Source organism: Ictidomys tridecemlineatus, chromosome 7 (genome assembly GCF_052094955.1).
Source record: "Ictidomys tridecemlineatus isolate mIctTri1 chromosome 7, mIctTri1.hap1, whole genome shotgun sequence".
Lineage (NCBI taxonomy): Eukaryota > Metazoa > Chordata > Mammalia > Rodentia > Sciuridae > Ictidomys > Ictidomys tridecemlineatus.
Window position 1 is genome coordinate 156,182,124 of NC_135483.1, and position 17,654 is coordinate 156,199,777.

Genomic DNA, 17,654 nt, shown 5'->3' on the forward strand with positions numbered 1-17,654 from the left:
TGAAATATCCTTGGCATTAAAATTTGGACCATCAAGTTGGGGAAGACAGACTTGGGGAAAGGACCCTGAGAAGGTCCTGCCTCCTGAAACAATAGCATGAATGTCAGAGTTCTTAGGAAGATACATGAAATGGTAAAATTGTATGAGGACCCACGATATTCCCCTGTGACAGTTATGTTCTTTCATTTTATTCTTAAATTTATGATGAAATGCATGGATCTTAAAATTTATCAATGAATTTTGGAGTTTAAGAGCCTGAGATGTAAACTCAGGAATCCATGTTAAGAGCTGTTTTAAAGCAGCACAAGAAGGAAGCTCAAGAAGCTCTCTGTTAAATACAGGAAAATAAAATAAAAATACATTCTTGTATGGTCTATCTGTGCACAAGAGCCCAAAGGACAATACTAGAACACTCAGAGCAGCCTATGCTGAAACATTCTTGAGCATGTCTGAGATGTACTCATCTCCTGGCCAAGGGCAGTGGCAGGGGAAGAGCAGATTGGGGCAGGGAAGGGCTGACAGTTGGGTATAGGCAGGAAGACAGCGCAAAACTGCAAGAACTTAAGCCGTCAGGTGAGCAGCAGAGGAGGGAGAGGGAGGTTTCTGGACTGGCCTTCCCCATCCCACATTCTGCCTCTGCACAGCATCCTATGGGGTCTTTTAGCCAGAACCAGGGTTAAATGGGGAAGCTAGAGTTAAGAACTTTGTATTGGGAATCATCAAAAGATAAGAGAGGATCTACTGATGTTGGAAAAAGTATGTTCAGCGAGGGAAATGAAGGAACTGAGGTCTCAGGAAACCCGGAACATTACAGAAATATTCACTTCTAGCCAGTTATTTCAACATCACATGTACTCAATGCTAGGGGCACTTTTCTTAGGGATGCCTCCAGGACCCTCCCTATAACTCCTCTCTTAGTGAAGCCTACTACTTCAAGGGCTGAATCAATTCCCATAGAAAAGTTCCCTTTTTTTAGAGGCCTGAAAAAATACTCATTGTGGGACCTAAGCTTTGTAAATAAGTGCTACCTTAAAATGGAGTTTTTTGCATTTGATCCTAAGACTATCTTCTAAATCATTTGATACCTGTAGCTCTTTAACCAAGAGCAACATAATGCTATTCAAATTTAATGCAATAGTTTGAATTTGGGAGTAAATATTTCTGTTATCCATGTCACATTTTATCTTGCATTTGGATTACAGTAGCAGCCTCCTGCTTCCAGAAGGAGCCCTACTATTTCCTCCACAAACTATTCTACAAACAGCATAAAGATCTTTTATCTCCTATTACATGATAATAAAATTTAACCTCCCTTCCAGGGACAAAAGTACCCCTATGACCTTCTCTCCTCCACCTCTCTCCCACTCAACTGCTCCAGCCACATCAACCCACTGATCCTCCTCTAGGTGCTAGTTCACCCTGCTTCAATTTTCATTTGCAACCAACCTTCTTTCTCCAGATATTGGCAGAGCTTGTACTTTCCAATAACTGATGTATTTGTTCCAATATCACATTCTTAGGAAGGACCTCTCTGATCCACTGTCTAATCTTGCACATCCAAGCACTTTTACCTGCAGTCTTCTGATTCTGCTTTGTTTTCATAATACAAATAGACTTATTGGCTCACACTGTCTTCCTGTGGACTTTGGGACAGCATGCATTTCATTACTATATCCCACAGCACTTAAGATATTTGTTGTGTGAGTATGTGTGTGTGTGTAGCAATTTAAGAGGATAAGAGGATTATTTGAATGGGTATAGTCCAGCCCCAGAAAGTCCGACCAGTTTTGGTTAAGAGCTTGGCCAGTGCCAGTTAGCACTCCTGATGCAGCAGGACACCCTCTCCAGCCTTGTTGGAAGCCACAGGCTACACCTCCCTCTACCTACTTTATTATTGGTGTACCCTTAAGGAGAGGGTTGAGCCTATAACTCTTAATAGCCTCTGGTTAGGGAACATCTTCTTGCTCCTCATCAGATACTTGAGGGTAGAGGAAGCAAGAAGTGGCATTAATCTTGGCTTTGTTTTCTTCATATGCTGTCCATCAGTGTACTCTGTGTAAGGGACCTCCTGGTTAGAATAAAAGAACTTGCTCTGAATTTTCCTTCCACCTCCAGATTAAGAAATGTACATTACTTAAAAGTATGTTGCCTCCCCAGAAATTCTCAGGTACCCTCTGGCCATAGAGATGAAGCTGATGTGGAATTCACACAATGCCCAAAAGAGTAGAGACAAAGTGTCAGTATTTCATGGTGTCCTTTGGCTGCCCTCCATTCTTATCACAGGTCTCCTGAGGTGAATGTACCTTAGTCAACCCACACAGAATGTCTAAACATCTAAGCGACCAGAAACTCAGCCACAAGAAGCTACAAACCTAGCCTGAAGTGAGTTCACCCATGTGAACCATAGGCATGGGCTAACCAGTCAAGACATGAAATGGGGGCTGTGACAAGTTTACTTTCATAGCTGGTCCACTGCCTTCCTAGAGAGACCAGATTCTTCCACCTTAGATTGATTATAAAGGTCATATCTTTCTTAGGCTTCTCTTCCCTTCTGTAAACATCTTCTAGAGAAATTTCATTGTTTGATGATATGAAATAGAAAAAACAGCCAGTTTGATTTATTTGAACTCTATTACCAATTAAGCCCTAACACTGAAGATTATGGTGCTGCTGCAGGTGCCTTCATTAGCACAGCCCTAACCTTTGCTGGTTTATTTTGCTAAAACAGAACCTCCTGAGAGCAAATATATACAGTCAGATCATAAAAACAATCCCTTTATAATGAGATCCAGGAAAAGAAAAAGAATTTCTAGGAATTTAAATATAAAATGTGATGATAATCATTTAATCAGAAGGGAACAATATGTGCCTCTGACAGCCACTGATTACACTTGAGATTGAAATACATTCTCACTCTGGAGGGTGCCCCATTACCGAGATATTCATTTCCTCAAACCTGATTCAGATCAGGAGAAAGATATGGCAGCATGGGCCAACCCAGCTCTGCCACATCTTCCAAGCACTTGGGAAGGTCTGTTGAACCAACACTGAAGGTCATCCTTCCTATGGCAAGGCTGGTCTCTACACCCTGGAATGAGCACCATCTTCCTTAACTCCCTGCAGTTCTCAGCAGGTTCTCTAGGGATTAGTTATCTACATTAGCACAGCATTCAAGTCAGGATTACCAGAACCAATGAGATAGATCCCTCAGTTCATTTTAAATACCACTCAATTTATAAACATCCAACGAATATAATTTTAGGACATTAATGGTTCCCCTTCACCTGTGGTTTCACTTTCAAGTCTCAGTTACCTATGATCAACTGTAATCCAAAAATATTAAATAGAAAATTCCAGAAATAATTCATAGGTTTTAAGTAATTTTTGTTATAATATAGTTATAATTTTTCTATTTTTCTTAGAAGCTATTGTTATTAATCTCTGTGCCTAATTCATAAATTAAACTTTACTGTTAATATTATGTATGAGGGAATATTATGTATGAGCACATATGGGTTTTAGTACTCTTTGCAGTTCCAGGCATCCACTGGGAGACTTGGAACAGTATATTCTCCCTCTGGATAAGGGGGTACTATTATACATATCTGATATTAAAAAGGGACAGCTACATATACCCCATTTTTTAAAATATTTTTTTAGTTGTAGTTGGACACAATATCTTTCTTTTATTTATTTATTTTTATGTGGTGCTGAGGATTAAACCCAGTGCATCACATGTGCAAGGTGAGCATTCTATATTCTATCTCTGAGCCACAGCCACAGTCCCAATATCCCCCATTGTAACAAGTTAAATTTCAAATTACTCCTTAATACTTTTGTCCTTTATTAGTTTTTCTAAACAACTACATATATATTTAAGTTAAAGAGTTTGTCCATACATAATGGTAAAAATATTCATTTGAATCTTGAGAAAAAAACAAAGTGTACTTAAGCCTACTTACAGAATATTCTAAGAATAAAAAACACAAACACTTCTCAAATCTTAGTGGATCTTAAACCGCCTCCCATATAAAAAATATTTCACCAATGTTTCTCCTAACTTAACCTTCCATGGTTCTCATATGGAAAAAAAAAAACTATCCTCAAATGCAATTACAGCAGAATAATAATATATATAAATGTACTTGTCACATTATGCTGCCATTTTCTCCATTTTACCTGAAATTATTGAGGGGGGGGGGTGCTAGCAAAGAAGGAGAGGGAGAAGAGCAGAAAAAACAAAAAGTAAAAAGTTCAAATGTGAGCTAGGGTGTAGCTCAGTTGGTAGAATGCTTGCCTAGCAAACCCAGAGGCACTGGGTTTGATCCTCAATGTTTTTTTAAAAAAAGTGTGCATTTACTATAAAAAAAAAAAGTTCAAATGCAAACAGTTACAGATGGAGCTGGGGATTTTTTGCTTAGCTTTTTATTTTTAAATTTTTTAAATTTTTAATTTTAATTTTTTAAAATTCACATTTTCAAAGGTGTTAGTTGAAAAGGTAACTTCTCTATTCTATTAACCCAGTTTGTTTTTCAAACATGAAACTGAAAATAAGAGTTGATGATAACGTACATTCAGGTTTGGTTTTAACTGCCAGGTACAGATTTTCCTTTGCATGGATGAATGTGGAAGCTGTGACTATGAAGAGACTTACTGGTATAATCTAGGCCTGGGGAGCCATTTCTATGACCTGAACTTCATTTCAGGAAACACATGGTTTCTTGTGACCTCACCCACTGGTTATAAATTACGGATGACTGTTAGCTTGAAGTTTTTTTCCTTCTCAGCCAGACAACTACCTACCTATGCTTCCTGTGCCAACTGCCTCTTTCTTCCAAATGGGGTGACAGAAAGCTGGTTTTAGTCCAAATGTTCTCCATTTCATAGATGGGTGTGTGTGTGCAGACAGAATTTTACAATAGGAAGGAATCTTAAGTATCATCGAATACAAGCTTCTTGTGTTATAGATAGGCCCTACTTTACAGAAGAAAGTACAGTAGTCCTCCCTTATCTGCAGTTTCACTTATTGAGGCGTCAGTTACCTGTAGTCAACTGTGATCTGAAATTATGAAATGGTATAAATGGAAAATTCCAGAAGTAAACAATTCATAAGTTCAGATAACTTTTATTACAGTATATTGCTATAATAATCTATTTTATTAGTTACTATTGTTATTCTCTTTCTGTGCCTAATTGTATAACTTAAACCTTATCATAGGTATGTATATATAGAAAAAAAAACACAGTACATAGGGTTCAGTACTGTTTCGAGTTTTAGTTATCCACTAGGGTTTTGGACCATATCCCCCATGAACAAGGGTGTTTACTATACCAACTATTTCGTCTTGATGTTCCTCATAAAACCAAAGTCTTTTAGAAAAGCAAGGTTGTTTTTTTTTTAAGTTGTAGATGGACATAATACCTTTATTTATTTATTTTTTTATGTGGTGCTGAGGATCAACCCAGTGCGCCTCCTACATGTGAGGCAAGTGCTCAATCACTGAGCTACAGCCCCTGGAGCAGCAGTGATTCTTAGACTTAGTCTAATGCAGCACAGGACAGTGGATGCTTCTTTATTCACATTGAAAGCCTATTTGCAAAGACAAGCCTCACTAGATAGCAACAGAAGTAGCCAATTTTCTTAGTTGCAGATTAAAATTTAACCAACTCAGTGGGCATCCTGAAAGTTGAAGGTAGAATAGAAGCCTTGGTAACCCTTTATGTATGTCTTTGATTAGTAAAATTAAGAACCCTTACCACCAAGTATGACAACACAAGAACTTCAAAAACATTGGTTTCATTGAGGCAAATAAAAGTGAAGAAAATACTGAAACTCTCCAGCAATAAAACAACTTCATTTTACTGTTGAGAAAACTGTATAAAGACCATGTGCCTGGATCAAGACAACACACCACAATTGTTGCATGAAATGTAATAACTCAATTAGAGCTCAAGGTTCTGGGTGTTGGTCTAGAGCTACTTCTAATTTTCTAGCTGCTGCCATAACAAGAAACTCTCCTCCTTAGACAGAAGTTTTATTTTTTTTCATTTCCTAATCTGTAAAATGGGTATATAAATGGCAACTACCCAAGGGGACTTCTATGGGTATTAAATATGGTAGACAATGCAGTTTAAGCACTTTTAACACTATCTAGCACAAAGAGAACTGGTATATATAGTTCCCCAAGGTGTAACTCACTGAAAGATACCTACCTACCGTTAGACAGCTGTGAAAGATGCTAATAAATACATAAATAACCCTGATCTTGAGTGGTTGGAGTTCAGCTAAGAGAACATACTTGGCAGCCTCCCTTGCAATCAGGAATGGCCCCAACGCAATGAGGGGAAGTTGGTGGACAGTACATCCAGGAAATCTTTTCAAGGATGTTAAATGAAACAAACATTGAGCTCAGGGCAAATTACTAGTTATAGAGACAGAATTCGAGTTTCTAACTTCTGTGCCAGGATCCTCAGAGCACTGTAACAACACTGCGTGCTGCTGTCAGTTCTTTCTCCCATTCGCCAGGCATACATTAAACACTACCATGGGCTGTCATCGTCCGTGATCCAGGGTCACAACAGTCAGGGCAGGGGGATTTCGGCCCCATTCTAAAGCTGAAGCTCTTTGCTTCTCTAGTCTTTTGAGTGTTAAAGAAATGGCTATAACTATAACAAGATTTTAGACATAAATTGAAGTACTGTACAAAAAGCCCCGTATTGAAAATAAGGAGTCTAGGGCCAGCAGTGCCAGTGAGTAGCTGTGTGACCCTGGACAAAACATCTCTGAGTTTCGTTGCTTCTGTAAAATGAAGACCTGAGCCAGGCTTTGAACCGCGCGGCTGCTTCTATTCCTCAAATCACAAAATGTCCAAATGGCAGCAGAGAGGGCAGGGGAACCCAATACGGCGGGAAGGCAGCCCCGCCCTAGTGTAGGCCGCGCCCGGGAGTGACCCGGAGGCCGAGGGAGGAGCGTCCACCCGGCCAGGCGAGAGCGCGCCCTTGAGCCGGAAGCGTGCGCCCGCCTCGTGTGCCCGCGGTTACCTGACAACGCCGCGTCCTCGGCGCCCGCAGGCAGCGTGGCTAGGGGCGGCAGCCACAGCAGCAGCCACCATCGCCCCGACGGCGGCCGCATCCCGCCGCGGCCCCGGCTCCGCGCGGCCCTAGCCCTTGGGGGCCGGTTCCGCCCAAGGCGGTGGAGACGGCGCGCGCCCCTTAGGAGCCCGAAGGGGCCAAGGAGGGGGCCGGAAAGGGGGCGGGGCCGGAGAGGGGGCGGGAAGTCGGCAAGGGGCGGCGGCAGAGCCCCGCCTCCTCGGGTTCTCGCGAAGCCAGCCACCTCTCCCTTCGCCCCAGGCGGTGTCGCCTCGGCGTCTAGTACCCGGAAGCAGGCTGCAAAAAGGGAGCCGGTTGTCCGTGAGTGTTTCCTAGGACATGACTGATCCATGAACTGTGGAATTTGGGGGCCCAGGTCTCCAAGAGCTCATGCGTGACAACCCAGAAAAGAGAAGGCCCTAGCAATCCTCTTTTTATAAATAAAAGCCAATTTATTTTGTTTTACCTTTCAACGTGTTAAAAAAAAGTATATATATATATATATATATATATATATATATATATATATATATATATAAATTGTGATTGGTCTTTAAGAACAGACCTTCAAGGCCCTAGAAACCCACTAATGTAATTTAATATCCCACACAAGTAGAACAAGAAGTCATTTTCTCTTTAATTCTGGCCTACTGCTGAGATTCCTTAGAGAACCCAGTGTGTCAGAAATCATCTTCTTAAAAACACTTAAAGCTTCATTTTTTCTAAAGGTCTGAATAGGGTAGATTAGGCTTCCCTGGCCTAAAGGAAGGTTAAGCCAACTGCCCTTAAACGTTTCCTTGGCACCATGTGTATACTATATATGACGTTCAAAAAGTTCAGAAATTTTCTTGTAAAGGACTCTTCCAGGGATGATTTTTTTTTTTTTTTTAAGCCATCATTACTTGAATTCTCAGTGTCTGGCCCTTAGGATCTGCCTCCAGATAAACACCAGAGACCATATCCAGTTCTTAAATCCTAAAGTTCCCTAGTAAGGTATGCACTTGGCTCATGCAAGACAGCGCTTTGACCTAACCACATTCATTCTGATTTGGCTTAATTTTGTATGGCACTATGCAAAGTGATTAAAATACCATTGATCCAGAATTCTGTACCCAGCTACAATATCTTTTTAAAAAACAAACAACAAAAAAGATAAATGTTGCTTTTCTCCCATGCCCAGAAGACATTCAATACAAGAAATGTTAAAAGAAGTCATTTCCACAGAAGGAATATGATGGCAGATGGAAATTTGGATTTATAAACAGAAATAAATAGCTCTAGAAATGACAAAAATGAAAAGAAATAAAACTTTGAAATTATTTTAATCATTTTCAAAGACAACTATCTAAAGCAAAAGTAGTTGCAATGTGTTGAGATTTATATCTTTAGGATTAAAATGTATGACAACAATACTTCAAAGGATGAAAGAGAAATGTATGTACTATATATAGTAAGGTTCTTATACATGAAATAATTTTATAGTACATGAAACTATATTATAATAAGTAAAAGATTTATATTGTAAACCTTAGACCAGCTCTCTCTGCTTCCAGTTGCCATGAGCTGAGCAGTTTCCTCTGCCATGCTCTTCTGCCATGATGTTCTTCCTCACCTGTGCCCCAAAGGAATGGAGCCAGCCAACCATGAACTGAATGCTTTGAAACCATAAGCCAAAACACACTTTTTCTTCTTATTTGTTCTTATTAGGTATTTTGGTCAAAGTGATGAAAAGCATGGAAGTAGTCTTTATTTTCTATAATACTATTAAATAAATTGTGTTTTAAATATTTTATAAAAACCTAGACCAAACACTACACTATCTTAAAAAGCAATGTAATTCATCAATTAATAGTGAAGATAAAATGGAATAATAAAATGACCTAAAAGGAAGCAAGAATACAGGGGGTGAAGGTTAGAGAATAAATTGACAAATAGAAAACAATTAAAAAGATGGTAAATTTAAATTCTACTATATTTATAATCACATCAAATGTAAACGGCCTCAATACCCCAATTAAAAGGCAGACGTTGTCAACTAAGTGTATTTATGCAATCTACCAAAAAAAAAAAAAAAAAGGTCTACAAGAAACCCTGAAATATAAGGATTTAGACAAGTTAAAAAGAAAGGATTGGGGAAAGATATGCCATATGAATACCAATTAAAAGAAAGATTAATTATTATATTAATATCTAAAGGTAGATGCTGATGCCAAGATAAGGAATATTATTTATAAATCAGTGGATCAAGGTGGGACCTGAGAGTCTGTGTTTCTAATAAACGTCTGGTCCAAGGATCAATCATAACTTGGTCAGCAAGTCCTTAAAATCCTAGGTGGATATATAAATTGGCAGCATAAAAACAGATGGAAGGACTTTAAGTTAGAGTTTGAAAAGTATAACTTACTGCACTATGCCCCATAGATGTTTACAATGGTAAACTACATATTAAATACAGTCATATGATGCAGAGTGATGTTTTAGTCAATGATAAACTGCATAAACAAAGGTATATAGATATAGCCTAGATGTGTAGTAGGCTCTACCATCTATATTTGTATAAATACACTCTTAAGATGCTCACACAATGACAAAATTACCAAATGATACATTTCTCAGAACATGTCCCAATTAAGTGACACATGACTGTATTTTAAAATTCCTACAGTAAAGAAACATTATAAGGCAGCCTCTAAGATGGCTTTCAGTGATCCTCTCCACCTCTTGGTTATCGTGCCCTTATATAAGTCCCTCCCCTTAAGTGTAGGCTGGAAATATTGACTCACTCCTAATGAATAGTATGTGGAAGAAATGATTAAATGTCACTTCCAAGATTAGATTATAAAAGATTGTGGCTTCCAACTTCAATATACGCGCTCTCTCTCTCTCTCTCTCTCTCTCTCTCTCTCTCTCTCTCTCTCTCTCTCTCACACACACACACACACACACACACACACACAATTTCTTGCACTGAGGAAAGCCTGCTAACATGCTGGGAGGGGCATCCCGGTGGCAAAACCTAAATGTGCAAGTGGGTTTTCCCCAATAAGAGCCTTGAGATGATTTCAGCCCTGGCTGACACATGGGTTGCATCCTTGTAAGAGACCCTAAGACAAAACAACCTATTTTATCTGCTCCTAGATTCCTAACCCTCAAAAAGTGTGAGAAAATATGTTTATCATTTTTACCTAAGACTTAATTCGTTATGCAGCAATAGCTAGCTAATACAAAACTAGTATAACTTTCCCAACCCAGTGTTTAAAACCAAGGATTGGCTTGTTTTACCCTTCTAATTCTGTATCATTTCCACTAATAATCTTTCTTGGGTATTGAGAAATTATAGGTGAAACATTTGGCTTTTGTTTGTACTCCATCAACGTTTAAGCCATAATAATTATTTTTCCCAAATAAAATCTCTGAACATCCTATGCACACAGTTTAGAAAAACACTATACTTAATCTTTAATAAAGATTTTGAAGTCAAATTTCAGCTATATAAAGAGTTACAGAGTGCTTAGGCCAGAATATCAGAGGTGTTAATAGGTGTGCAATATGTCTAAGCTTTGTGTTGACAATGGCAATGACATAAAAAAGACACTGAGGAGGAGGAGAAATACAGGAAGAAAGAATCGAAAATGTAGTCAGCTTTAGGGAGGCTCTGGGGTCCATTGACACCATCATGTATAGTTGCTTCCTTCCCATAAAAAATTCATTCTTGCTGTTTATTGTTTTTAAGCTATACTGAAATTCATGTACCTTTTTCTAGGTGATAAACTATAGTGATTAAAACTAAATTTTAAAAAATCTACATAAACAGGGCACCTGCAGAATCTTCTGTTCAGAGTCTTCTGGGGTATTATTACAGGCTTTCTTATCTCCATTAGAAAACATAAAAATTTGTCCATCAGTGATTCAATATGGTAATTGCTGGAATAATCACTAAATTTTCCAGGATGATGTAAAACAATTGTGAGTGGATACTGTCACTAGCTCATACATTTCTACACCAAAGAGATGGTTTTAAAAGGATAGAATTCATCCCTTCTTTAAAGCAGTTGCTTACTTGTGCTTATGGATTCTAACTGTTGACTCTAATAAATTCCAAGAAAGGATGAAATATGGCATCTTGGAGCATCTGCATCTCATAGCTAGTGAAGACCTTGGCATCCTTGTCAGAATGCTGGCAGCAGTGTACAGTAATAAATGTTCAGCAAAGTACAGATTCCTAGGATATGTTCTCCAGAGATTGAGTCCCCAAGTAATTCAAAAGTATTAGGACCATGGACTAAACTTTGAACTTTTACAAGTTTCATGCTTGACAACATGTAGCAGTTTGGGCAAACTTGTAATCAGAAATAAAACATTATATGTACAGGTTAATATAATTCATATTGTAATATGAATTATAGATATTGATGAGAAAACCATGTATAATAAAGATACTCTTAAAATATTATTTTAGTGACCTAATTTCTTTAGTTTTGTCAGACTATATTCATGCAGTATAAAAAGATGACAATTCAATTTTCAGCCTCTGCATTTTTATTTCTAGAGTTCTTGTTCTTTATAACTAATTAATTTTCTATAACTGCTGTAGGGTTATAATCAGTCATTATGAATCAGAAGAAAAATCCAGTTCATGTCAGAAATTATTTAGGAGCTTTCACTTGGTTTCTAGATAGAACATTTAATTAAATGAGTTGAAACAAAATAGGAAAAGTTCTACTATTTTTGTGTCCTTTCATAAAGATTTAATCTATAACTGCAATGGTACTGGCTAATGCCATACAGATTATAGAGGCTGTATGTTATCATTTCTTCCTAAACAAACAAATACAACCAATAATAGACTGCCAAGTCTTCTAAATAAAAGGAAAGAATAAAAGAATGAAAATAGACATTGACTTGTTGAATCATGTTTTTCTTAACATATTTCATTTAGGAAATGTTTTAGCATTGACTTATTATATAGTAATTGTCTAATTTTAATAACAACTAAGTCATATTAAAACTAAAATAATTTTTCAGCATGAATGAATAATATTGAGGAGTAAAATAAATATGATTTATTAAGAAACAAGTACTATAAAGTTGTGAATGGTGGTACGTGCCTGTAATCCCAGCTACTCAGGAGCGTGAGACAAGGTTCACAATGTTGAGGCTAGCCTGGGGAACTCAGTGAAACCCTGTCTTCAAAAAAAAAGCCTGGAGATGTAGCTGCATGGTAGAATATCCTGGGTTCAATCCCCAGTACTGAAAAATATATACATATGGAATGTATGTAACATGTATGGTAATATATTGTATAAATCACATATAACACTCACATATATCTATATATATGTGTGTGTGTGTATATATATATATATATATATATCCTCTATAATAAATTGCTAGAGCCCTTGGTAAAATAATAATAATAATAATAATAATAATTGGTAACATCTGTAATTTGAGAGTTGGAGAATTCTTTAAAACAGTAGTTCAAATTTTGTTTTGGACAGGAGTTCTATTTCTAAACATTTTTATTCAGTGGGTCTCATATGTGGCCTAAGAATCTATATCTATGATAAGGCAGTCTTCTGATTACTTAGTGATGGGGAAAAAAATTCAAGTGACAAGTAACTGGTGACTAGTGGCTAAAAATATGGTATCAATGAGAATAGAAAGGTATAATTTGTTAATCTGAAAAAACCAAAAGGTTGAATAGTTACAGCTTTGAATGAATATACTTAAAGAATTAGGATACAGAATATTGGTCATTAGTTATCTGTTAAGTTTTCAAAATTTAAAAACTAGAGAAAGAAATAGGGTTAAATTGAAGTAAGTTTAAGATTGCACTATAAATACATTTTTCCAGCATTAGAACCCTCATTTATTCCTTGCCTGGACACCATCCAATCCTGCTCTTTCACCTCATTTAATTCTTATGGAGCTTCTGCCAAATTTTCTTTGCATCCAGCACACCCTTAGGAAGTATTTTTCTTAATCAGCCATTCTGCATAATCTATGCTGCTGCTGCTTATGGTTTTGTTTTTTGTTTTGTTTTTTTTTACACTGGGGAAATTTCTGTTAAAGAGATTTATATAGACAGAAGGTGAATCATAATGTAAAGTTTTTTTCTTCTTTCAGAGAAAGCTAAAAATAACAGATATCCATTTAATTTACATTCTTTAACTGTCTTTATTGACGTTTATTTAAAATGAAAAATATTTATGTATGATTCAGGAGATCTTCAATTTAGTTACAAAATAGGAGTTTTTTCTTCTAGTTTTCAGTTCCTGTTCATGCACGTCAGAGTATCCCTAATGGTCACATTCTATCCAGAAAATTCTTCAATCTACTTTCACTCACATGGTTTTGAAAATAACTCAGATTTTTTTAAAAGGGATGGGGGGAGCTTGGTAAATGCAGATAAATACAAGTTTCACATTTTCTTATATGTTCCCTCTCTCTTCCTTTTCCTTTCTTTTTTTTTAAGTTTAGCCTTTATTTCCAGTTTTACGTCACTTTGTATTCTATATCTGGCTAGATCCAAGCATATCTTAGAGTTGTTGTATGGATTTTCTCTCCTTATATTTCTAGGATGTTAGTATTGATCATAGGAGTGCAATGTCCAAGAAAATGTAAGAAGCCTTTGGGAAGAAATTTATAACCTGGATGTACCAAATATTTTTTTTTATGAAGAAAACTGACACAAGAGAGTCTATCTGTTGAACTGTTTCTATAACAAAATCATAATTTCTAGATTAGTCATGTCTCAAAACAGGTCATGGGAAGTGAAATGTATAAATAATTCTCTTAATATATTTCTAATTTTTGCTAATGTGATTAATCACATTTTGCCTATTAAGTATATCTGTCTACTTGAAATTAGATATATTTTTGCCCACACTAAAATTAGGTGAAAAGAATAATAATTATTATTTAGTACATTTCAGTTACTTTTCATCTCCTACTATGACCTATCAACAGTCAATAATTCTACCTGTATTACTAGGATATGTATTGTTAGGATGTTTCCAGTTACAAGTCACAGAACGTACAACTAAAAATATCTTAAGCAATGAAACATTTATTAGTCACATGGAGGTTAAGTCCCAAAAGAAATTGATCTAGTAATTTAAGCATGTCACCATGAACTCTGGCTCTTTTTAGTTTTCTATTTCATTATTCTCAGTTTGTTGAACTTTGTCCTTCAGGTTTTCTGTTTGTAATTTAAAAAGTGTGTCATGGGACTGACACTGGGTCCTCATACAACTGTGACCAAATGTGGGGGTCTACCTCTGCTTCCATATCTTGCATATAAAAGTGAAGCCTTTCTTGGAAATTCTCGCCTTCATCATCCCAGCAGACTACTTTGCTGGTCCCACTGGCAGGTTATTAGCCCATCAGTACCTTTACTCAGTGATGGAGTGAGTTATCTGGCATATGGTGGGAAGAGCTTTCATAAAAAAACAAAAACTGGAATAGCAATAGATGGGGGAGGGGGAAATCACTATGGTGATATTTTTGACAGATCCCAAAAGACTTCATAAATATGTGAAAATAGTAATCTGAAATTTGATGGTGATTTAACAAATGAGTTTTATTCATTATTCTAAACTCTGATAAATGTGTTTTCAATTTTGAAATTTACACATTGACTCAAGAAGGGAATTGTCTCTGCACCATTTATGTATTTTTCTTCTATGGATCTTCTTTAGTAGATTGGCAGAACATCTTTATTTTGAATCATTCCATTTCCTAAGTAGCAAATATTTTCTACTCTTACAATGAAAGAGAAGAAAAATTAGACAAAGGAGAGTGGGTAATAACGAAAGAAAAGGAAAGGGAATAGGATTTGCTGAAAGAGAAAAAGGAGGGGTGGAGTAGAATGAACAGTGACTAATCTGGATGGTCTGATGTGAGGAGTTCAGCTAACTAGGTCACTTGCCACTTGGAGTGATGGGCAGGATAAGCTCAAAAAGCAGAAAAGAGGGAGGAAGCAGAATCCTTTTCAGAGCATACGTTTTGCAGGTTAGAATCTGTTCCTCTTAATCATGGGGCAGGAAATGCATGTTCATAGAGCTTGGCATTAGGATTCTGGTGGCACTCCTTTCCCCCCACACACTTAGAGATAATTTACCCAACAATGACACTTAAACAAGCCATCTAAATATTTGGTTCTTATCTTTCCTTGGCAATAAATGAGGTTAGAATAGGCCAAGGAAATTTGTTGTTGTTGTTGCTGCTGCTGATTGAACTTAGGGCCCTCCACATGTTGAGCACATATGCTACTACTCTCCCACAGAGCTATGCCCCAGCCCTAAAGTTGGACACTTTTTTTTTTTTTTTTTAAGGGCTGGGATTGAACCCTGGGCTGCATGGCAGGTAAACATCCTGCCACTACATCTCTAGAAGGGACATTTTTATGCCCTGAGTTTCAAAAGGACCAGACCTTCCAAGTAATGGGAGTTTTATAAAACTTTATTCCTCTGGATAAAATATAAGCACATTTTAGAGCAAATAGCTTACCAAATGCACTGAAGATTCCTTGGATTTGTGTTAGGATTTAAAGGCTATTCTTTCTTCCTTCCATTTCACTATTTCACCTGGTTCTTTATTACCTTTTCTTAGTTTCTTCTCTAGTACTTTTTGTAGATACTGGAAATATTATCGGTACTTACTTTTCAGTACTTTCAATCTTGAGTGATAGACATGAGAGAATCTTGTTGAAATTCTCCCTTTGTTGTGACAGCTATCATTTATGTTTAATAGATTTTTATTCCTTTTAATCTTTACATCTACTATGAATAAGTATATTTGGAAAGCTGTACAAAATAAATGTATACTCTAATAACTTATTACACAGCAAACATTCTCTTAGCACTTAAATCAAGAAACAGAATTTTCTAGCTGCTCCAGAAACCCTCCATGTGCCTAGTCCTAATGCCATACCTCTCCTTTATCACAACTGGTTTTATCCCTTTGGATGAAACTATAGGTTGGATGTGTTCTTTCCTCAGGATGCATATCACATCTGGCTGTTTTTGTGATTGTTGATGTCTAGATCCTTTAATTCATTAAAGGTTGCAAGATGGCAATAATAAAATTCTACTATTTCTTTTTCACTTATTAGTTGGAGTATTTTTATAAGAAGGCATATCTCCCCATCCACCATTCAGTCATCTAGTGATACAGTTCAAATAGAAAAGGCAAGATACTGCTAAGTTCATTTCCCTTATTCACCGGTTCTCAAGATAATGAATTGGTTCCTTATCCCCTGAAGCTAAACAATACTCTATATTTTCAGAAATATTATTGTGAGCCAAGTGTGGTGGCACATGTGTATAATCCCTGCTACTCAGGAGGTTGAGGCAGGAGATTGACAAGTTTGAGACCAGCCTGGACAACTTAGTGAGACTCTGTCTCAAAATTAAAAGAAAATAAATAAAAAGGACTAGGAATATAGCTCAGAGGTAGAGTGTACCTGGGTTCAATTCCCAGTACTACCAAAAAAAAAAAAAAAGAATAATCATGAACTCATGGATTTTGACATACTTAGTAAGGTTTCAACTTATTACTTTTTTTTTTTTTTTTTTTTTAGTTCAAACTGTTTTCTTTGGCCAGTAGGGTTTTCTTCAAGTTGGCCTCTGAGTCCTTTTGGCATGGTTTAGTAATTTTTACTAACTTTCTAAATATCTGACATTCTAGGCTTATTGTATGCCTCCTGACCCAGACATGGAATTGGTCATGTTTCCAAATGTCTTGATTTATGTTAGTGGGAAATAAAACTTCAAGACCACAATCTGGGTACTATTGCTTAGTGCTACTAAATTGGTTAATGTTTCTGGAACTTTTAGTAGCAGAGTTGGGAAATCTATCAATTGATAAGTATACATATAATTTTACAGGAAAAATTCCTAATCACAATATTAAAATTAAAATTCAGGATTATGGTTTTGTTTTCTTTTGCTTTTTTATACTACCTCTGAATCTCTTTGCCTCCTTATTTAGATTCCTAATTACAAAAGATATAGGAGATTACAGTATTTTAGTTCATTCAGACTGCTATAATAAAATACCAAATACCACAAACTGAGTAGTTTATAAATAACAGAAAGCTTTTTCTCATAATTCTGGAGGGTGGAAAGTCCAAGATCAAGGTGTTAGTAGATTCAGTTTTGACTGAGGTCCACTTACTGGTTCACAGATGGCTCCTTCTCACTGTGTCCCCACATGGTGGGAGAAATGAGTGAGCTCCATTGGGCACTAATCCCATGAGGGTAGAACTCTCAAGACCTAATCACCGCCCCCTCCAAAGGCTCTGCCTCCCAACAGCATCACCTGAGGGGTTAAGAATTCAACATATGAATTTTAAAGAAACAAAAACATTCAAACCATAGTAAATGGAATATCCCATAATTGCTCATTTACTTTATTCCACATTATGTACAAAACAGGTTTAGAATAATAATACACATAATATCACCAACAACATAATTACAAAGAACACCTTGAAATATTTTTCATATGTTCTTACCTCTCTCACCTCATTTTTTTTATAGCTATACAATTATGTGAGA

General features: G+C 36.7%; 1 protein-coding gene across 22 annotated transcripts in view; it reads right to left on the minus strand.

Annotated features, from left to right (window-relative positions):
• Nemp2 (nuclear envelope integral membrane protein 2) overlaps window positions 1–17,654 on the minus strand; it is a 121,056-nt gene that overhangs the window by 15,598 nt on the left and 87,804 nt on the right. The window contains exon 1 of one of the 22 annotated variants that reach the window (XM_005324404.5): window positions 7,042–7,261. The exons of 20 other annotated variants lie outside the window; for them this stretch is intronic. In XM_005324404.5, the coding sequence (XP_005324461.3) occupies window positions 7,042–7,132 (91 nt within the window). In that variant the 5' untranslated portion in view covers window positions 7,133–7,261. Of the gene's footprint in view, window positions 1–7,041; window positions 7,262–17,654 lie in introns of those variants that run through there. One more of the 22 variants, XM_078017754.1, reaches the window with a different exon arrangement.